Source organism: Pseudorca crassidens, chromosome 9 (genome assembly GCF_039906515.1).
Source record: "Pseudorca crassidens isolate mPseCra1 chromosome 9, mPseCra1.hap1, whole genome shotgun sequence".
NCBI classification, from domain to species: domain Eukaryota; kingdom Metazoa; phylum Chordata; class Mammalia; order Artiodactyla; family Delphinidae; genus Pseudorca; species Pseudorca crassidens.
Genome location: NC_090304.1, coordinates 16,644,917 through 16,668,243, shown reverse-complemented (window position 1 = coordinate 16,668,243; position 23,327 = coordinate 16,644,917). Strand labels below are relative to the sequence as shown.

Sequence of the window (23,327 nt, the reverse complement as noted above, 5' to 3'; positions counted from 1 at the left end):
GCAGAAAATGATTGATTTAATGAGAAATTGACAAACCAACACACACACCTTTCTCTACCGCTGATAAGCCATTCAGTCTGTCTGAATTTATATTCATAAGTATATTAGTCTGTGATTTTCTTGTAATATTTTGTCTAGTTTTGGTATCAGGATAATAATGACTGTGTAATATGTTGGGAAGTGTTCCCTACCCTTATTTTTCTGGAAAAGATTGTAGAGGATTGGTATTATATCTTCCTTAAATGTTTGATAGAAAATTCACCTTAGAGGCCATCTGAACAGGGAGTTTTCTTTGTGAGAGGTTTTTAACTATAAACTCAATTTCTTTAATGAGAGTATTCAAATTGTCTTTCTTCTTCTTTTTTTTTTTTTTTTTGGCGGTACACGGGCCTCTCACTGTTGTGGCCTCTCCCGTTGCGGAGCACAGGGTCCGGACGCGTAGGCTCAGCGGCCATGGCTCACGGGCCCAGCTGCTCCGTGGCATGTGGGATCTTCCTGGACCGGGGCACGAACCCGTGTCCCCTGCATCGGCAGGCGAACTCTCAACCACTGCACCACCAGGGAAGCCCTTTCTTCTTGAGTGAGCTTTGTTAGTTGTGTCTTTAATTTGTCTAGTTTATCTAAGTCATTGAATTTATTGGCATAAAGTTGTTCATAATAGTTCCTTATCATTCCATTAATATCTGTAGGATTTGTAGTAATGTACCTTCTCAATTCTTATCTTGGGACTTTGTATCTTTTCTCCCCCCCCCATCACATTGACTAATAAAAGTTTATCAGTTTTTATTGAGCTTCCCAAAGAATGAGTTTTTGGATCCATGGATTTTTCTCTATTGTTTTTCTGTTTTCTCTTTCATTGGCATCTGCTCTTATCTTTGTTACCTCCTGTATTCTGCTTGCTTAGGATTTCATTTGACAAGTTTTTTGTTTGTTTTGTTTTTAGTTTCTCAGTATGGAAGTTTAGGTTACTAATTTGATCCCTTGCTTTTCTAATGTAGGGGTTTAGTGCTAAAAGTTCCCTCTAAATTCTGTGTCAGCTGCATATCACATGTTTTATTTGTCATATTTTCATTTTCATTCAGTTTAAAATGATTTATAATTTTCCTTCTAATCTCCTCTTTGACCCATAAATTATTTAGAAGTGTGTTATGTGGTTTCAAACTATTGGGTATTTTCCAGATGTCTTGCTTTAATTGATTTCTAATTTAATTACACTGTGGTAAATCAGTATACTTTGTATGATTTGAATTATTTTAAACTTATTCAGACTTGTTTTATGCCCCAGAATATGATCTGTCTTGATAAATGTTCCATAAGCACCAGAAAAGAATGCATCTTCTGCTGTTGTTAGACTGTTCTAGAAATGTCATTTAAGTCAAGTTGGTTGATAATACTCTCTATATGTTCTTTATATTTACCGATTTTTTTTTGTCTACTTCTATCAATTATTGAGAGGTATGTTGAAATCTACAGCTGTAATTTTGAATTTTTTATATCTTATTTATATATGTGTGTGTGTGTATATATATATATATACATATGTATATATATAAAAGATGCACCTTGGGCTTCCCTGGTGGCGCAGTGGTTGAGAGTCCGCTTGCCGATGCAGGGGACGCAGGTTCGTGCCCCGGTCCGGGAAGATCCCACATGCCGCAGAGCAGCTGGGCCCGTGAGCCATGGCCGCTGAGCCTGCGCGTCCGGAGCCTGTGCGTCCGGAGCCTGTGTTCCGCAACGGGAGAGGCCACAACAGTGAGAGGCCCGCGTACCGCAAAAAAAAAAAAAAAAAGATGCACCTTGACCAGTTGGGTTTATCCCAGAAATACAAATGTAAACAGTCTAACTTTAGGAAAATCTTAAATTTCATCAGCCAAATTAAAGGAGAAAAATTATGAAATCATTTTAGTAGATTGCATCTGATAAAATTCAGTACATTCATGATATAAACCTAATGCAAATTAAGAATAGTATTATTCTTAATAGTATTTCCTTAATCTGATGAGAAGAATCAACAAAACACCTTCATCAAAGATAATTGTTAATGGGGGAAATATTTAAAATAATTCTTTGAAATCAGGAAAAAGAATGCCCACCACTACCACTTCTTTTCAGCATTGTACTAAAAGTCCTAACAAGTATAGTAAATCAAGAAAAAGAAAGTAATGGCATAAGTATTAGGAAGAAAAAAAAGTTATTCAGAAATGATGTGATTATCTACATAGCAAACCTAAAACAATCTACAGACAAATATTTAGAAATAACAATGTTTCTATCGAGGTGGCTGCCTGTAAAGTCAATAAATAAAAATAAGTTACATTTCTATACAGCAGCAATAAATATTAGAAAACATAATTTTTAACATGTATTTACTTTGTTACAAAAATATAAAGTTCCCAGTACTAAATCTAACAAAAAAGTTGTGAGACTTAGGTGCAGAAAGTGATAAAACTTTATTGAAAGACATTTTAAAAGACCTAAATAAACAAAGATATGTAATGTTCATGGATAAGAAGACACACACCATAAACATGTCAGTTTTCCCCAATTAGATTTATAGAGTCAATCCTATTGTAATCAAAATAGCAACAGGGTTTTTTTTATGGCACTTAAAAAGCAGATCTTTACATTAATATGGAAGGGTAAAGAACAGACAAAACACTCTTGAAAAGAAGAATAGGTTGTGAGAACTGCCTTACTTTTATGAAAAATTATAAGACATTATGCCATTTGCTCAAGGAATAAGCAAAAGTAATGAGGGGGACTAAATAGGAAGCCCAGAAAGTCTCTAGTGTACACAGAGCTGTGGAAGATCAATGGGGAGACAGGGGACTATTCAGAAAGCTTGCTGGGGCAATTAGTTAATTTCAATCCTCACCTCACATCATACACAAAAAATGAACTGCATTAAGGAAGTCCTGAATTAAGGACTCAAGTATCAAAAACAAAACTTTAAAAATTAAAATAAACTGTGGGAGATGATCTCTCTGGCCTTGAAGTACAAAAAGATTTCGTAAAGAAGATATACAAGCATAAGCTAGAGAAGAGAACGTTATTAAGTTCAACTATATTAAAGGTTAAAAGTTCTTAATTAAAGACATTTTTTAAATGAAAGTAACCAGAGTGAGAGAAAATTCATTTAACACATTTAACCTACAAGGATTAATATGCAGAGCATGTAAGTAAAGTGATGAGAAAGATAAATAATAAAATAGAAAAATGTATAAAAGATATTAACAGACATTTCACAGAAAAAAGATATGTATGACCAATAAACACAAGAAACAATTCTCAGTCTCACTAATAATCAGGAAATGCAAATAAAGGCTACAGTAAGATGCTGTTTTATCCCCACTGATAATAACAAGAGTTAGAAAGGATATAGAGCAAGAGGCACTTTTAAACATTTCTGATAGCACTGAAACTTGTCATAACACCTTTAGGAAGCAATTTGGCTTTCTCTTGTTATGTTGGACATTTGCGCATCCTCTGACCCAGCAGTTCCACTCCTAGGTATCTAGACTAGAGAACCTCTTTGTACATCTATTGGCAACGGGAAGCTAACTTAAAAACAAGAAATAACTCAAACCCTCCCATTTACAGAAAATGTATAAATATGTTATAGTATATTCACTTAATGGACATTTAATTGTGCAGCAAGGAAATTTAATGAACTGAAACGACATATAGCAACATGGATGAATCTTAGAGGGCCGAATAAAAACACCAAGTCCCAGAAGACTGCTTACACCATGTTTATAATGCACAGGAAGAAGTAAACTAAGTATTGTATTGTTGGAGCCAATATGTGTGTGTAAGTGATAGAACGGTGTTTAAAAAGAGCAATGGAGGGCTTCCCTGGTGGCACAGTGGTTGGGAGTCCGCCTGCCGATGCAGGGGATGCGGGTTCGTGCCCCGGTCCGGGAGGATCCCACGTGCTGTGGAGAGGCTGGGCCCATGAGCCATGGCCACTGAGCCTGCGTGTCCGGAGCCTGTGCTCCACAACGGGAGAGGCCACAACGGTGAGAGGCCCGCATACCGCAAAAAAAAAAAAAAAAAAAAAGCAATGGAATAATAAACACAACACTTGGGATAGCGTGTGCCTCTGGAGAAAAGACAAGAGGATGGCATAGTGTTAAGAACATACAGGAGAAGCAGGTTCATTCTTTAGTAGGGTAGCGGTTTCTGGAATATTCATTATTTTATGCTTTACAGCATACCTGTATATTTTATATAATTACATATTTGTTGTATGTGTATATATATAAATATGTTCTTCAGTATGTGTCAGATATTGGCATTAAAGAAAGGTAATTTTATTTTCTTAAAAAAAGGATCCTTGTGGGAAGCCAGTCAGAAGAATCAAGTCATAAAGAAGGAGGAACACATCAGGCTAGCTTCAGATTTCTGTGCAGCCCCCATTCAAACCAAGAGGCAATGGAGCAATACCAGCAAATTGTTCAAGGAAAGAAAGAATGAGCCATGGTTTTACATCCAGCCAGCTGTGCTTCAGGCATAAAGGCTAGAGACAAAGTTTTGAACTTACATGATTGTATTTGTTTGCTAGGGGTGCCATAACAAAATACTATAGACGGCGTGGCTTAAACAACAGAAATTTATTTTCTCACAGTTCTGGAGGCTACAAGTTGGGGATCCAGGTGCCGGCAGGGATGTTTTCCTCTGAGGCCTCGCTCCTAGGTTTGCAGTTGGCCACCCTGTTGGCACCTCTCGCCGTCATCCCTCTGCACACATGACCCTGATGTATCTCTTCCTCTTCTATAAATCCTTCACATAAATCCAGTTATATTAAATTAGGGCCCCACAATAATGGCCTCATTTTAACTTAATCAGCTCCTTAAATACTTTATTTCTAAATAGTTACATTCTGAGGAACTAGAGATTTGAGACTTCAACATATGAATTTGGGGAGACACAGTTCAGCCCATAACAACAATCTCAGAGAATAATTTTCCCATCAGCCCTTCTTAAGAAAAGTACTAGAAGATAAACTTCAGCCAACCAGGAGGTGACTAGGGAAGCCGCACAAAAGTAATGTCAGTGATCAAGGGCTATATTTAACTGTAGAACCAATACAAAAACAAAGGCAGGAAACTGGGTGATAGAACAGAATATAAATGCTATGTGCCCTGACAATGAAAAATGATAAAATTACCCAAAAAACAGATTGGAAGACAGAAAGAAGATAGGAAGCAGGGTAAGTTTTCTGATTGCCTCATCTGTAATGGCTGGGAGTTAGAGACCACCCATCAGAATGAAATAGACAGGAAAATGCAAAATTAAACCTAAATTAACCCAATATTCGACCTAAATTAAGTACTAAAGTTTTGTATATGATAAAGGTAGCATCACAGTGGGGGAGAGAGGAATTAACTCATTAACTATTATCGAGACAACTTAGTAGCCATCTGGAGAAAAATTAAATTGGAGCCATATCTTTTACTTTACAGCAAGTTAAATTTTAAGTGGATCAAAGGTTAAAATGTGAAAAATGAAACTACAAATGTTCTGGGGGAAAAAAACATGGTAAAAATTCTTAATAACCTTGGAGTAAACAAGACCTTCCTAACTGAAAATCCAGAAGCCATCAGAAATAGATTAATGAACTGAACTATGCAGAAATTAAAACCTTTATATCACACAAAGCAACATACGTCCAAAGGCAGACTTGAGAAGCCTGGGGGAATGTATCTGTAATTCATATACAGGCAAGGGACTAATCTCCCTTATACCTAAAGAGCTTTCTCATATAGATAAGCTAAAGACCTCACAGAAAAATTAACAGTATAAGAACAGGTCGTTCACAGAAAAGAAATCAAAAGGCTGTCAAACATGAAAGGATGGTCAGCTCCATTCATAAGAAGGGAAATGTAGATTTAAACCGCATTTTCACCTATCAAAGATCCCAGAGTTTAATAACAGACCCCTTGGTGAGGCAATAAAGAAACAGGGACATATGTATATTTCTGGTGGGATATTAAATTGCTATAGTCCTATGGAAGGCAGTGTGATGATTTCTATCAAACTAACGTGTATCCCCTTGATATAGCATGTCCACACTGAAAGTGTATCCTACAGATGCGCTGCACAGACACAAAATTACACCTATACAAAGTCATGTTTGCAGCATTGTTTTTAATAGTGAAGAATTGGAGGAGAGAGGAATATTCATTAATAAGGACCTAGTTAAATAAATAATGGTACTTCCAAACAATGAAATACTATGCAGCTGATAACAAGGGAATGAAGAGGCTTTCTACACACTGATGTAGAAAGATCTCTAAGGTGTACTGTTTAGTGAAAAAAGCAAGGTGCAGATGAATGTTATCTCATATAAGTAATAGGCTTATAAAGCAGGAGAGATAAGTCTGTATTCGTATTTGCTTAGATAAAGCATAAAGAAATCCTAGAAGGTCACATAAGAAACTAAAAATAGTGTTTACTTGTATATAATAGTGACAAGGATGGCAGGGAGGTTTTTCATTGTATAACTTTATATAATTTCTGGTTTTTGAAACGTGAATGAATTACCTGTTCAAAAAGCTAAGTAAATTTAAATATAAAAGAACATGGGCATGAAATATAGTTCTGCTACTTAGTAATTGAGTGGATTTGGACAAGATATTTAACCTCTCTGGATCATAGTTTTCTTATCTATAAAAAGACTGTAATAGTAGAATCAAGCTTATAGGGTTGCTATTAGGATTAATAAGAGGATGAACATGAGTGTATAGCAGACCGCCGGGACCAGGTAAGTACTCAGTTAATTGGTCATTAACTTGTGTTACTTGTGTTACTGTTCTTAATCTTGGTGGTAAATTAGTGTGTTACTTAAGAAGCATCAGCCTTAGCTGACCATTCCTTTGTAGAACCAGACGTCCTGGGTCCTTTCCAGCATGGCAGCCCTCTACTGGAGAGTGAAAGGCCAAGGGAAGAAGGCGATTGACTGCCTACGCCAAGCCCTGCACTATGCTCCACACCAAATGAAGGTGAGTGGAACTCAGAGGTGTGAATTTCCATCCCTCAGTCCTTTCCTTTGCCCACAGTGGTTTATTCTAAGGTTTCAACAACCTTCCTCATGCTCAGCCTATAAGAAAATGGCAAAAGGCTAAGATAGGGTGGAAAAACTTATGACCCCACTTGTGCCACCACAAGCCTGTGAATTACACCCACTGTTGTGCCTTCCCTACCTCAGCAAGATGGAACGTCAGGGAGGGGCTTCAAGATCACTGCAAAACATTATATCAGGCGCAGGCATTGCCGAGTTCTAAATGCAGCTCTGCCTCTCACTGGGTTTGTGATCTTAGGCAAATTCTTAAACCTCTGTGACCCTATTAATGACATGCACTCTGTGGGTGTCCAGCAAGGACAAAGATGGGTCATTTCTTCTGTTTCTTCTGTATCTCCTATAGAAGAACCCAGTGATGCAGAACAATGCAATATAGATAGCAGTTGCTCAGGTAACACATTTAAAGGGAATAAATATTTGTGATATTAATAAATATTTGTGATAATAATACTGCTACTTGATCAACCCATCATTCTGTGCCCTGTACTGCTAGGCGATAGGGAAGGGCGAAGACTCTGGATCAGGGGGTCAGGGAACTTTTTCTGTAAAGGGCCAGGTGGTACAAATTTAGGGTCTGAGGCCAGACAGGCTCTGTTGCAGCCACTCAGTTCTGCCATGATAGCGTGAAAACAGCCACAGAAATACCTAAGGGAATGGGAATGGTGTGGTCCAATAAAAAGTTACAAAAGCAGGCAGCAGGCTGGACTGGCCTGTGGGCCACAGCTTGCCAGCCCCTGCCTCAGGCAGTGCGGCGGTCCTTGCAGAAAACCCGTTGGCTCTGTGACGGCATGCCCCAGAGCGTGGGCTGTGCAGAGCATCGGGCCACCGACTTCCCTTACCAAGCTGCAGCGCAACTAGGAGCTTGCACCAGGATGGAAGCCAACAACCGCACTCAGCAGGTTTTTACGCAGCTGACATGTTTGTTTGTTTGTTGAGGCAAGTCTCACTCCGTGAAAGAAGTACTGCATGGATAGGCTGGTGCGTGCTCCTTCCCTATCACAGACCCGTAGCAAACAGCAGCCTCCCGCGCTGAGTTGCACGACCCTGCCATTCACCAGGAAACGCTGACCACATTACTTACGATCACCAGATCGTAAGTGATCACCAGATCACCATCGCCTTCTCCTTCCTCCCACAGGACGTGCCCCTCATTAGCCTAGCCAACATCCTGCACAACGCCAAGCTCTGGAACGACGCCGTCATTGTGGCCACCATGGCAGTGGAGATCGCGCCACACTTTGCTGTGAACCACTTCACACTGGGCAACGTCTACGTGGCGATGGTGAGGTTGGCCTGTGAGCGGAGCACACCAGCTCTGCCACCTTCTCTCGGGCACATCTTTGATTTCAAACCCTCTTTGACTGTGTCAGTGTCCTCCAGTTTCCTGTAAGTTTTGCGTCTAAAATTGTTAGCTCTCCACCAAAGGTATATTTTATAGGTAAGGGGTTTGTGAGTTTTTAAAGTAATACAGGAAATTCATCCACGTATTTGCAACTATGTAGTTCCGCACCTTAAGTTTTCAACAGTAATAGAGTCAGATTTACCTGCAGTTTTCTAGAGACGTCACCTGTTCCAGAAAACCTTAGCTAACCCTCCACGTGGACGGACACACTCTCGTGCTTTCTTACTGCAAGGTTGGGCTAGGTCCCTACGGTTGCACTCATGATGCCCTGTGCAGATTTCTCTTGTACTTTCACCTTGTTTTATAATTTTTGTTTCAAGTATAGTCTCTCCCCCTAGACCAGGAGCTCCTTAGAAAGAGACTCCTCTTCATCTCCCTGTTCCTAGCACTTCACAGGGTTTGGCATATAGTAGGTGCTCACCAAAGCTTTGATGAATGATGGAATGCCACTAGTTTCATGGGATACCATTTACAGATAAAATGGCAAAGCCATCTTGTTCAGAACGAGGACCGATTTCAGAACTTAAAGTCCCAGGGGTCCCCCAGAATCTGTCATAGCCGAATTTAACAGGAATTGTGCCATGCACTTTCATCCAAAGCTTGGGGTCCCACATGGGGCTCTTCCCACGGTACTCTCAGTAAAGGTTAATAGAATGAGCAGCTTCAGGCTCTAAGTTTTATGTGTTACCCGTGACTTCAAAGGCAGGAAATATAATTTTGGCCAGGTAGGTCTTGCTGAATGTGCAGATTTCCCTCTCTGCTTCTTAAAATTGAAGAATCTATTTTCATCCCCAGTAAATGCAAAATTTGCTGCTGTGAATGAGGAATTCTGCCTCTCGTTTGGCCAGAAGGAGCCATTTAAGCAGTAGATTTGCGCTCTTCTTTGAGAGTATTAGTCTAAGTAAAAGATTAACGCCTTCACTATGGCAGTGATCATTTCCAAACCGTGTTCGTATTTTCAAGTGTTAGGGAGAAGAAGAAACTGTTTCAGAATTTCCAAGTCTAATTGAGATACCTGACATGACTTCCATCTTTCCAGTTAACAGTAGAAAATTCAGACAGATGCACAATAAGCTTTTGCCAGACATAGTTCTAGAGGTTTCTGTGAGGATTAAAGGAAGGGATTCCATAAAGCACCTAGCACTGTGCCTGGCACACAGCAGGTACTCAGTAATGTTGGTTCTTACTGTTGCCACCACAGTTACTCCTATTGTTGGGCCAAACCTCTATAAACTTGATATCCCCTTTCCCTCTGGTTCTTGGGCTCTGCCATAATTCTCTTTGTTATTTCATACCTTGGGGATGGAGGTAGTTGTTTCCTCCAGACCTTAGAGTTTTCCTCAGAGATTTAGATCCACTGAGAAAATACTGCAGGACTGTCACTACCACAGATGTGCTTTTCACAGAAAAAGAAGTCACCATATATATTTAGTCTGGTGGTAGTACCCCTCTCACTTTTGTCCCTCTGCCCCTCACAGGAAGAGTTTGAAAAGGCACTGGTGTGGTACGAATCTACACTGAAGCTGCAGCCCGAGTTTGTCCCGGCCAAGAACCGAATCCAGACCATCCAGTGTCACTTAATCCTGAAGAAGGGCCGGCGCTCTCCTTAGCTCACTCCTCCCTTCTCTCCTGTCTCTCTTTTCTCATGCTCTTCAGAAAAGGAATAAGAAACCAATCATTGTCAGTATCTACTTCTAATGATGTGTATGACAGTAACTGAGTAAGACATATAACAGGACTTTTACATATGTGGGAATTGGTTTGTTTTGGTTTTTAAGTTCCTTCTTTCCCCCAGCCAACCTGAAACATAAATTTCTTAAAAGGAAAATGCAGCCTAAAGATATTGTGTAAATACTGAGCCAAGACATTTCTGGAGCTGTGCTCTGTCTCCAAAACCTCGATGCCTTTAGGGCTTTTCTCAGTGGTCCAGCCAACCTCCTCCGATTCGGAGGAGGGCGAAACCGCATCGCACATTCTCTGCTTCCCGTCGTAGCCTCTGTTGTCAGTGGAAATGCAGAAGCCCATCTGGTGCCAGTCAGTGAGAAGCAATGTTCCACGCTCTCCCCACTAGATCTCCATGCTGCCCCCAGCCTTGTCCGTTCCATGCTGCTCTGATCCAAACTCTCACAGGTAGTTTGCGGGGGAGGAAGGGGAAATGATTTTAAAAACAAAATATTTACAACAAAAGCTCTTAGGATCACCTGACCTTTGTGATGTTATTTATGTTGGGGAGGGAGGGGGGCTGAGAAGGGGAAATCAGCAGTGTACAACATCGATATCATTTGTACTTTAATTACAAATCACAAGGAAACCAATAAGTTGAACTCCTATATAACAGGTTTATATATATAGAATATGTATATTTGAAGCCCTCTACAGACTGAGTCTATGTTTTACTAATTCTTTGTTCACTGTGTTACCCATCTTGGAATGAGGCATGAGTGTCAGCTCCCTCTCTCTGAGGCCTTCAGACTTAGCCCCTCAGGAGAGTGGTGAGCCAAGGTTGAGTGTTCCGTACAATGCTTATGCCTCTGGTCCAAGGAGAGTCAGAAACTCCAGGCATTTGGGAGTCTTCAAGGGCACATACTGAGGACAAAAATAAAAGTTGTTTATGAGAATAGGTCTGTGGTGTGGTTCTTCTTTATGGAACCAGGCTCATTTGGACAGCTCTGAAGCCTAACTCTAACTCTGGGTCAGATTTTCTCAAGTCCTAGGTTGTCTTTATCTTTCTTTCTTTCCACCACAGCAAGGTGTGGGGAGAAACAATCCATCACTAGGTTTTATGGTTGATGAACTTCATTAACACAATACATTGGACCAGGAAAGATGCACAGTCAGCAGATGTTCAGAGTTGATAACTGACCTTCCTGGGAAAGGAAGAATAATCTAAACCACAAAGGCAGCCCTCCGGTGAGCCCTGATCCTAAAGTTCGTCGAAGTAAGCTTCGTGGAACTTTGGGGAGAGTTGTACCAGCGTGAAACTGAGCATTCCCTTTGGGACAGGACTCCACTGAACACAGGGTTTCCTAGAACATTATCAGACACCAATCATCTCAAATACTGGGTCACTAAACCTGGAGCATTTGGTTCTGGCAGAGACTGTAATTTCTTAGAAGCAGGTGAGCAATCAGACATGCCTGTCAACTCTCCTTCTGTCTTTTATTCAGCTAGAGTCCAGCTAATTTCAAACAGTTTCATATCAGATAGATGTATTTTGAGAAGCAGCTCATTCATTGCTGGATAAAGTGAACCTCTTTTCACTGAGAATCCTGTGTGTGTCTGATTGTATTTCCTGCTTCCCCAACCTCTCCACAATGTTGCATTTAGTTTTTCCTGAAACTTGCAACCGTTGTTTGTGATTTTGTTTTGCTTTTTTTAAAATTTACATACAGTGAAATTCATTCTTCAGTGTACAGTTCTGTGAATGTTGACAAATGCATAGTCTTACAGCCACCACAACAATCAAGGTACAAAACTTTCATCACCCCCAAAAGACTCCCTCACTCTGCCCCTTTGTAGTCAAACACCACCCTTAACCCTTGGCCACCTCTGATCTGTTCTTTCTATAGCTTTTCCTTTTCCCCCAGAAGTCAGACTCCAAAGGCTATGTACTATATGGTTCTATTTACATGGCATTATGGAACAGCAAAGGTAGATGCCCTAAGGCAGAAGCATACTGAAAGTTACAAAACACAGGAGGCCACTTTGGCTGAAGAGGTGTAAGCAAGAGGAAGAATAATAGGAGATGAAGCCAGAGAGGTGAACCAGATTGTGTAGCTTTTTGGGTGTTTGTTTTGTTTATTTTTGTTGTGGGGCTTTATATGTCACTGCAAGTCACTGGTTTTAAGCAGAGAAATAACATGATCTGACCTGTTCTAACAGGAGTCAAGATTACAAGATTTTTTGACCTGAGCAATTAGGAGGGAGTTGCTATTAACTCAGATGGGAAGACCAAAGTTAGATAAGAGTTTTGTGGGGAAGATTAAGGAATTCAGTTTTGTACAGACTATGTGAAGATATTTGGTAGACAGTTGGATAAATTAGGGTTAATAGAGGATATCCATGCTGGAGATATAAATTTGGATGTCACAGGCATGGGGATAGTATTTGAACCCATGAGACTGGATGAGATCACTAAGGACATGAGAGAATATAGACAAGAGCACAGATTTAAAGACAGAACTGGGGAATTCCAGTGTTATGGGGTCAAAGAGTTCACATGCCCAACAACAGAATTCATTCCTAATGTACAAGAACTAATAGAGCAATTTGAAAAGTAAGAATGCTGAAAATGTTCAAGTAGTTAAAAGACTATCATCCACATAACAGAGATTATGGAACATGAGCAGGTTAGGGACTTCCCTGGGGCCACAGTGGTTAAGAATCCACCTGCCAGTGCAGGGGACACGGGTTCAATCCCTGGTCCAGGAAGATCCCACATGCCGCTGAGCAGCTAAGCCCGTGTGCCCCAACTATTGAGCCTGTACTCTAGAGCCTACGAGACACAACTACTGAAGCCCGCATGCTCTAGGGCCTGCACGCTGCAACTACTGAACCCACGTGCTGCAACTACTGAAGCCTGCATGCCTAGAGCCCGTGCTCCACAACAAGAGAAGCCACTGCAATGAGAAGTCCACGCACCACAACAAAGAGTAGCCCCCACTCGCCGCAACTAGAGAAAGCCCACGCGCAACAATGAAGACCCAAGGCAGCCAAAAAAAAGAAAGAAACACGAGCAGGTAGATGTGAAAAAGAACCACATAGGACTCCTACAAGTGAAAAATATTGTTGAAATAAAAATCTCAATGGATAGGTTAAACAGACTAGACACAGCTGAAGAGAGAGTTAGTGACTTGTAAGATAGAATGAAAGAAATCCACCAAAGCAAAAACAGAAGGACAAACTTTTCCTCAAATATTTGTATTAAATGCTCTCATAGGGCAAACTCCTCACTTTCCAGGCTAGAACTCACTTTCTTAAGCAGTCAAGCTTTTGAATCAGGGTCCAGAAACAGAATACAACTCTTGATTTATTTCTAGAACTGGGAAAAGAGTTGGTGGCAGGATTGAAGACCTCTGCTAATAAGAAGAACTAACATCTATCGGTTGCATGGTGTGTGCCTGTCCCTGTTCAAAGTGTTTTACATGGATCAGGAGCAATGGGTGACTCGGGCAGAGCTGAGAGACCAGACTGTACCTCTGTAGATTAAGTGAGAACAGCTTCACATGTCCTCTGGAGCTGTCCCTGATTTAGTCTTCCCTCTCTCTTTCAATTTCCACTCTCTTCTACCTGATGCTTCTATAACTTTAGGGTATTGCTGGGTCTGTTCACCATTATTAATAGTTCAGTAACTTTTTTTTTTTAATCAAGCAACTGTTTTGCACCAGGTCCATATGTTGAAAGAGCGGGGGATATAGACATTTATTAGACATGGAGCTAAGCATCTGATTGGAGACAAGATACGTGGTCAGCAGACCGAGAATTGCCGTAGCAATCCTAAGAAAAAAGAACAAAGCTGGAGACATAACCCTTCCAAACGTCAGACAATACTACAAGGCTACAGCAATCAAAACAGCATGGTATTGGCACAAAAACAGACATATGGATCAATGGAACAGAGTAGAGAGCCCAGAAATAAACCCACACACCTATGGTCAATTAATCTTCGACAAAGGAGGCAAGAATACACAATGGAGAAAGGAGAAAGGGTAGTCTCTTCAGCAAATGGTGTTGGGAAAGCTGGACAGCTAGCTACACGTAAATCAACAAAGATAGAACACGCCCTCACACCATATGCACAAAAAGAACACAAAATGGCTTAAATACTTAAATATAAGACATGACACCGTGAAACTAGAAGAGAACATAGGCAAAACATTCTCTGACATAAATTGTAGCAATGTTTTCTTACGTCAGTCTCCCAAGGCAATAGAAATAAAAGCAAAAATAAATGGGACTTACTCAAACTCATAAGCTTTTGCACAGCAAAGGAAACCATAAACAAAACAAAAAGACAACCTAGGGACTGGGAGAAAGTATTTGCAAATGATGCAATCAACAAGGGCTTAATATCCAAGATATACAATCAGCTCATAGAACTCAAAAAAAATTTTTAAATCAAAAAATGGCAGAAGACCTAAATAGACATTTCTCCAAAGAAGACATACAGATGGCCAATAGGCAAGTGAAACGTTGCTCAAAATCACTAATTATTAGAGAAATGCAAATCAAAACTACAATGGGGTATCACCTCACACTGGTCAGAATGGCCATCATTAAAAAGTTTACAAATGATAAAGGAGAGGGTGTGGAGAAAAGGGAACCCTCCTACACTGTTGGTGGGAATGTAAATTGGTGCAGCCACTATGGAAAATAGTATGGAGGTTCCTTAAAAAACTAAAACTAGAGTTACCATGTGATCCAGCAATCCCACTGCTGGGCATATATCTGGAGAAAACCATAATTCAAAAAGATACATGCACCCCAATGTTCATTGCAGCACTATTTACAGTAGCCAAGACATGGAGTAGCCTAAATGTCCATTGACAGATGAATGGATAAAGAAGATGTGGTACATATATACAATGGAATATTACTCAGCCATAAAAAAGAATGAAATAATGCCATTTGCAGCAACATGGATGGACCTAGAGATTACCATACTAAGTGAAGTCAGACGAATATCATATCTCTTATACGTGGAGTCTAAAAAGTGACACAAATGAACTTATTTACAAAACAGAAACAGACTCACAGACATAGAAAACAAACTTATGGTAACCAAAGGGGAAAGAGGAGGGGAGGGATAAATTAGGAGCTTGGGATTAGCAGATATGAACCACTATTTTTAAAACAGATAAACAACAACGTCCTACTGTATAGCACAGGGAACTATATTCAATATCTTGTAATGACCTATAATGGAAAAGAACCTGAAAAAGAATACATATATGTATGTATATATCACTCTGCTGTACGCCAGAAATAATACATTGTAAATCAACTCTACTTCAATTTTTTTTTTTTTTTTTTTTTTTTGCGGTACGCGGGCCTCTCACTGTTGTGGCCTCTTCCGTTGTGGAGCACAGGCTCCGGACGCGCAGGCTCAGTGGCCGTGGCTCACGGGCCCAGCCACTCCGCGGCATGTGGGATCTTCCCGGACCGGGGCACGAACCCGTGTCCCCTGCATCAGCAGGCAGACTCTCAACCACTGTGCCACCAGGGAAGCCCCTACTTCAATTTTTTTAAAAAGAAACATGGTCAGCTCATTTCCCTACAGGCGATGAGTGTCACCAAAGGGGTTATCACAGGTGCTGTAGGTACGTGGCATCCTGTGACACATGGACAATGCCTCTGAAAACCAGTGGAATTAAGTAAGTGAAAAAAAGGGGGAGAAGTGGGAGGAGTTGGCATCCAGGTAGTGGCAGCAGCATAATCCCAGACATGGAAATGGGGAAGTTTTGTGCATGTGGGAAACACTAAGTTGTAGCTTCAAGTGCGAGCTGGGGAGTGGCTCTCCATTTCCACCAGGAAAAAGCCCAAAGTTCGTGGCTCTGCTTATGATGACTTTCACGATCTGGACCTTGCCTCATCTCTCACCACCTTCCCCACCCTCACTCTATCCTCCCACCATATGGGATCACCTGCAGTGGCCAGCACGGTGCCTGGCACATAGGAAGTATTCAGTACATGTTTGTGGAATATAAAATGAGTTGCAGAAGAAAAGTATGGAAAGGCAGGCAGGGGGCCTCTGCTTGGAGTGTCCAAACCAAGGTTTGTACACCTGGAAGAGGCTACACCACCCTAGGGGACTCGGACAGTGAATCCATCAGAGACCTCTGTTTCTGGGTCTTCAACATTCAGGAGTAGACTTTGTGTCCCCTACTTCTCTCAGTCTTATCTCTAACTAGACTGTGATTCCTTGAGGGAAGAAGCCATGTATAATGTCTCGTTTACAGTGTTGAACATCAATAGGTGCTGAATTAAATGTTCGTCGGTAAAGCTGGACTTGCCTGTTTGCATCTCCACAGAAAAGGCAAACATGGGATTAGATCTGACCGTTAGGAGAACCACAAAAGCTGAAGTTAGAAGCCAGTCTCCCCTGCTGCTGGCTCATCCACTGCTTGAAAGATAACAACAGGCATAGACTTGAGTAGAGTCGCTGGATCCAGGAAAGGGGAATTATCCACACAAAGCTGGCCCCACCAGACTGGCCCCATTCTCCTTAACTAGTGGTGCAGGGCTCTTGGGCAGTGAAATAGACTGGGTTTCCTCTATCAGCCTAGTAGCCAGATTGAGAGTAGGGAGTCTGAGGCGTGTGTGTGTGTGTGTGTGTGTGTGTGTGTGTGTGTCTGTGTGTGTGTGTCTGTGTGTGTGTGTGTGTGTGTGTTGCAAGTTCCATTGCAGAGAAGCAAGATATTTTGTTTCCCTCAGATTGGTTTCCTAAAAAACCATGAGATATGGGTGGAAAGCCCTCCAAACTCCAACAGCAGGAAAGAGAGGAACACATCAATTGCACTGTTTGTCATTCATTCAGCATTTACTAAGTATTTACTACATACTGGGTGCTGCATTCAGTGCTAGGAGGCACAGACATGTGACACACAAAGGAGAACACATATGGAAGAGACAAGATCAACACACCTGAAAGCAACTAGAGAACAGTTAAGAATGAAGTACTTACTAGAAATAATTTATATGTGGAAGAAGTGTAGGAGAGCAGCTAAGAGCACTAACTTGGTGCATTCATTTAGGTAAATCTGAGCTTGGTTTGAATCTGAACTCCACCACATATGTGTGATTATGAACCAGTTGCTTCACCTGTGAGCCTTGGTTCTCTCATCTGTAAAATGGGGATAACATCATCTATCTCATTTTGTAGCTGGGAGGATTTAATGGGATAATGGATGTACATAGCATGGTGTTTGGGAGTGCTGGCTCTAGAACGAGGCTACTTGGGCTCAGATCTCAACTCCAACGCTTCCCTGCTGTCGTCTTGGGCAAGTTACTTAATCTCAGTTATGGTTTTCCCATTCTTAAAATCAGAATAACAACAGCTCCTACACTGTGGGGTTGATGTGAGGCTCCAATGAGTTTTATCCAGTGGGAAACTTTTAGAATAATCTTGGAACATAGCAAGAACTCAACACATACATTTACAACAGGAAAACAACAGCTGAATTATTTTCACAAGAGAAATTAAAACCTATCTGACCACAAAAATCAATATGTGAATGTCTATTGCAGCTTTACTTATAATCTCCAAAAGCTAGAAACATCCCAATGTCCTCCAACAGGTGAATAAATGATGAAATACTACTCAGCAATAAAGAGTAATGGACTATGGGAATGTAAATTGGTACAGCCACTATGGAGAACAGTATGGAGGTTCCTTAAAAAACTAGTTTCCATATGATCCAGCAATCCCACTCCAGGGCGTATATCCAGAGAAATCCACAATTCCAAAAGATACATGCACCCCAATGTTCACTGCAGCACTATTTACAATAGCCAAGACATGGAAGCAACCTAAATGCCCATAGACACATGAATGAACAAAGAAGATATGGTATATTTATACAACAGAATATTACTCAGCCATAACAAAAGAATGAAATAATGCCATTTACAGCAACATGGATGGACCTAGAGATTACCACACTAAGTGAAGTAAGTTGGATAGAGAAAGACAAATATCATATGATATCACTTATATGTGGAATCTAAAAAAAAAGATATAAATGAACATATTTACAAAACAGAAACAGACTCACGGACATAGAAAACAAACTATGGTTACCAAAGAGGAAAGGTCGGGGGAGGATAAATTAGGAGGTCGGGATTAGCAGTTTCAAACTACTGTATATAAAATAGATAGTCAACAAGGACATACTGTATTGCACAGGAAACTCTACTCAATATTCTATAATAACCTTTATGGGAAAAGAATCTGAAAAAGAATTGATACATGTATACATATAACTGAATCGCTTTGCTGTACACCTGAAACTAACACACATTGTAAATCAACTATACTCCAATATAAAATAAAAACTTAAAAAAAAAAAGAGTAACAGACGACAGATTCATGCAACAACACGGATGAATTTCAAGTTCACTATGGTAAATGAAAGCAGTCAGATTCAAAAAGCTATAGACTGTATAATTCCGTTTACATGACATTATGGAAAAGGAAAAACCATAGGGAGAACAGATTAACAGTTACAGGTTAAGGGTGGTGTTTGACTACGAAGGGGCAGAGTGAGGGAGTCTTTCGGGGTGATGGAAATTTCGTACCTTGAATTCCCCCAAATATCCACTTGGCTCACCACCTTCCCTGGGAGGCTCCTCTAATCGTGATATTTTAAATTGTGACATCTACCTCCACGATTTCCTAATCCCCTTTCCTGCTTTACTTTTCCCAGTAACTGTTACCATTATTGAGTCTACTGTGTAAGTTATTTGTTGTCTGTCACTCCCACACATATGTCCTAACGATGCAAGATTTGTCTCTGTTTTTTTTTTTTTTTTTCTGTACGTGGGCCTCTCACTGTTGCGGCCTCTCCCGTTGCGGAGCACAGGCTCCGGACGCGCAGGCTCAGCGGCCATGGCTCATGGGCCTAGCCGCTCCGCAGCATGTGGGATCTTCCCGGACCGGGGCACGAACCCATGTCCCCTGCATCAGCAGGCGGACTCCCAACCACTGTGCCACCAGGGAAGCCCTTGTCTCTGTTTTGTACCCTGATGTGTCTCTAGCCCCTGGTACAGAGTAGGTGTCCAGAGGAAACTGCTGAATGAATGGATGGATGGATGAATGAACGAGTGAGTGATGCTAGACTTCCTCATATATTTTATATTTTTTGTCCTTATTTAGCAGGAGTTAACATTCGAGGTAATCCCACAAGTACCTGGGATTGAAGACGCCTCCCTCCACGATAGTTTTTGAAGTGGCCTCTACTGGAAACCCCATAAGGTCAACACGTTTGTTAGCTTCTGAAGTTGGGGTTTCCACACTGTATGGAGAGTGTGAGTTAGGACCCTACCTTCCCACAGGTAGGAGGCTCAAGGTCCTAACGTTTTACCTGGTGGACAGGGGCTGTCTGATCTGGGTCTTGTCCCTGCTCCTGGCCTTAGACAGAGCCCAGTTCCATCAATCAACTGTCCATGAGGGCTTATCCCTGTCCCTGCGGGGGACCCAAGACCACAGTTCTTCAGGCCTGTAGGAATTCTCAGTGCCAGTTCCCACTCCATCATTGGCACCTGGTAATTTCTTGATTTTGAGTTTGCTCAATATTCTAAAATATCATATCGTGCCTTTGTACGCGCTGGAGTTGGAGGTGCAGGATTCCGGTGTGTGTGTTCCATAGGCCAACATGGCTGGACGTTTGGAGAGGCCAGCTCTACACTACATATGACCTTACCTCCAAGAAACCTGGAACCTTCCCCTGGGGCACACGAATCCCTGTGTGAGAGGCATTGCTACAGAAGGACATGAATTTTATCCTTCATACAGGATGAAACAGAAAGGGCATCCAGACACACTGGCTTCAGAGCAGACTCCCATTTTGTCTAGAGTTTACCTCCTCCAACCCCCAAATCTCTGCAAGGGCCTATCACGGAAAGCCCACCCTCTCTGAAAACGCCCAGCTGCATTAGGGAGGTACCTTTTATAATTTGAAAACAAGCCCAGACCAGTAGTGAAAGTAAGGCCCAGCCAGACCCTTACCACATGCTAACTTCATAAAGATGGCAGACGGGAACCTGGAGCTTCTCCACTAAGGCCTCTCCAAGAGTTCTGAGAATGTGTCCAGAGTCATTCTCACCAAGCCTTCTCTCTATAGTCACATGCCTTGGGGTGAGGCTAGTGAAAATCAGGGGACCCAGGGATAAGGGACCAGGCCAGCTCCTGCCCATTGCTCTCCAAATCCTGCAGGTGGCAGCCGGACACAAGGCTGAGGATCTGAGGACCAAACGAAGGGGGGACCATGTGGCACTCCAGGCGCAGGGATGCTCTTGATCAGGGCAGCTCGGAGTCCTAGCTGCAGAGGATGGAGAGGCAACAGGGTGGTGGAGGACCTGCACTGTCCACGCCGGTAGCCAGTAACCAACCTGCCCACTGACACTGACATTTAAATTCATCACAATGGGATCAAATTAAAGATTCAATGCCTCGGCTGCACCAGCCACATTTTCAAATGCTCAGCAGCCACATGGGTTCTTCTGTGTTGGACAGCACAGATGTGAAACATCTCCATCAGCAGAGTCCAGGGGGAGCGCTGCCCCAGACAGTGAGCTCCAGCCCCCCCCAAGTGTGTAACACCCAGACACCAGCCAAGTCTGCATCACCCCCAGAGAACGTCCACTCAGAAGGCCCCAGAGTGGGTCCCTTAATGCAGACCCCGCCTCACCTCCTTCTTTTATTCCTTTCCAGTTTTATCGAGATACAATTGGCATACAGCACTATATAAGTCTAAAGCGTACAGCTTAACAACTTGACTTACATATATTGTGAATTAATTACCACAATAAGTTTAGTGAATATCCATCACCTCATATAGATACGAAAAGAAAAAGCATGTTTTTTCCTGTGATGAGACCTCTTAGGATCTACTCTCTCAACAAGTTTCAGATCCACCATACGGCAGTGTTAGCTATAGCCACTGTGTGGTACGTTACATCCTCTGTACATTTTTATCTTAAAACTGGAAGTTTGTACCTTTTGACCATCTTCATCCAGCTCCCCCCTCCTTTCTTCTTGGGAAATAATTATTTCCCCTTAAGCTGGGATGGTTTAGGCTCCTTCAGGCCTCAGTGCCTTTGAACATGCTGTCACCTCTCCCCGGGATGCTGGGATGCTCTCTTCTTCACGTCTATGTACCAAACAGTGAGCATTGTGCCGGGGCTGTCGGTATCCGCCCATATGCCCTCAGCACTGCTTCAACGTGCCCACAGCTACTGCCTGGGGACTGTCCTGGCTATGGGAGCCATGTGGCCCTTGCACGGGCAGGCAGTGCTGGAGAGTTAATGCCCCAACAGATGGGGTGTTGGTGGATAGATACCCCTTGAGTAAGATGACTCTGAGGCCTTTTCTACACTTGCTCCCAGAATCCCCAGAGGACTGAGCTTCAGTGGGGTCCCCAGGGGCAACTGGCCTGAAGAGACGCCTTTTACTGGCTTTCCGACACCCCATCCTGCCCCTCACTCCCTACTGGTGCTTCCTCAGATCACTTCCCAAATAAACGGCTTGCACTAAAATTCTCAGAGTCTTCTTCCCGCAAGGCAAGCCGAGACCAGGGCCTACCGTGTGCCAGACTCAGTGGTAAGCACAGGGGAAAAGAGATTTGATAAAACAAATTCAGTTCCTTCCTCGTAAGCTTGCAGTGACATGGGTGAAGCCGGTGGGTGAAGAGGCAATTGGGAGATGGTGGCGTGAACAGCACTGTGATGGGGCAGGAGAGGGGGCAGGGCTTCCCTGGGGAGAGACAGCCGCCCAGCCTGGATGGGGTGGGGGGAGTTAAGGTGAGTGCTGAAGGCCGAGGGAGGGAAGAAGACTCCAGACAGAAGCGCTCCTAAAGACATGAATGGAGGACCATTGACACCTTTCACGCTGGGAATCATGTGATGGGATTGACATCTCATCACGCTGAAGGTGATATGGAGAAAGGACAGAGCGGATGAGGCTGGAAGCAGGGTGCCCACCCTGGAGACTGGTGTGGGAACAGACAAGGAGAGACGGGGTGTGAATCAGGCAGGGCCCAGGCCCCAGGCAGAAAGTGAAGTGTCAGAGGAGAGCTGATGAAGCAGGGTTGCCGGGACCTGGTGATCACTGAGCCCCGGAAGCCCAGGGAGATGATCCCAGATTCCTGGCTGAGGAAACTCAGTGGTACTGCTGCCATTCCCTACAAACAACACAGGAGGCGTGAGTTTGAGGGAAAGATGATGACTTTTGTTTTGGACATGACTCTGAGGTACCTGTAGGCCTCTGATTCTCTGAGACCAGTAGCCTCAGCATCCGTGGAACTTTTAGAAATGCAATTTCTCAGGCCCTACCCCGGACCTACTAAATCAGGGACTCGGCGGGTGGGCCCAGCAATCTGGGCTTTAATAAGCCCTCTAGCCCTCCAAGTAGTGGTGGCTGAGGAATGTTTAACAACTCACTCCTGGGGAGAAGGAATTCCTGATTTTAGTACTCGCCAATTCTAACGGTGGAAATAATCCCACCATGGCCGATTTCAAGCCACCTGTCTGACATCACTCCACACAGAGCTGGGAAGAGATGCAGCAGTTGTCACCCCCAGGCAGTATGAACTGGCTCCAGGGGGTTCTGAGGTGCACCTGTGGGCCCAGAGCCACTGCTCGAGGCCAATTGCATGAACTTATCTGATAGGCAGGTAGATGTACGGGTGTAAAGCCCAAGAGAGAGGACCAGGATGCAGAAAACGTTTGGAGACATCAGCGTAGATACAGGTGCCTACCAGGTAAACCCAGGGAACACAAACATGAATAATTAGACTGGGTTCCTGCCCCCAAGGATCACGCAGTCACTTAGACAGAAAGGCACACAAACAATCATCACAGAACAGTGGAGGCGCAAAGGAGGGGGTGATTCCCTCGACTGGGGAAGGTGCTTGGAGGAGGTGGCAGGAGCTGGGTTTTTTAAACACAGGAAGGGAATTAGACGGGTAGAGAAGAGGGAGGCCGGTGTCCCAGGCAGAAGGAAAGGCCGAGTGGAGAAAAGAACGCGGCTGATGGGAGGTGGACACACTGCAGTGATGGAAGGGGAGGCCAGAGAAGCCAGATCTACGAGGCGCCTGAGCTCAGGGCTACAGAATTTAAACTTGA

At 42.8% G+C, this 23,327-nt stretch overlaps 1 protein-coding gene across 2 annotated transcripts in view; it reads left to right on the top strand.

Moving 5' to 3' along the window:
- The window catches only part of TTC17 (tetratricopeptide repeat domain 17), a 155,215-nt gene extending 144,111 nt beyond the window's left edge, over window positions 1–11,104 (top strand). For both annotated transcript variants that reach the window (XM_067749343.1, XM_067749342.1), the window contains 3 exons: window positions 6,885–7,004; window positions 8,223–8,366; window positions 9,965–11,104. In XM_067749343.1, coding sequence (XP_067605444.1) covers window positions 6,885–7,004; window positions 8,223–8,366; window positions 9,965–10,096 — 396 coding nt within the window. In that variant the 3' untranslated portion in view covers window positions 10,097–11,104. The remainder of the gene's footprint in view (window positions 1–6,884; window positions 7,005–8,222; window positions 8,367–9,964) is intronic.
- Window positions 11,105–23,327: the final 12,223 nt, after the last annotated feature.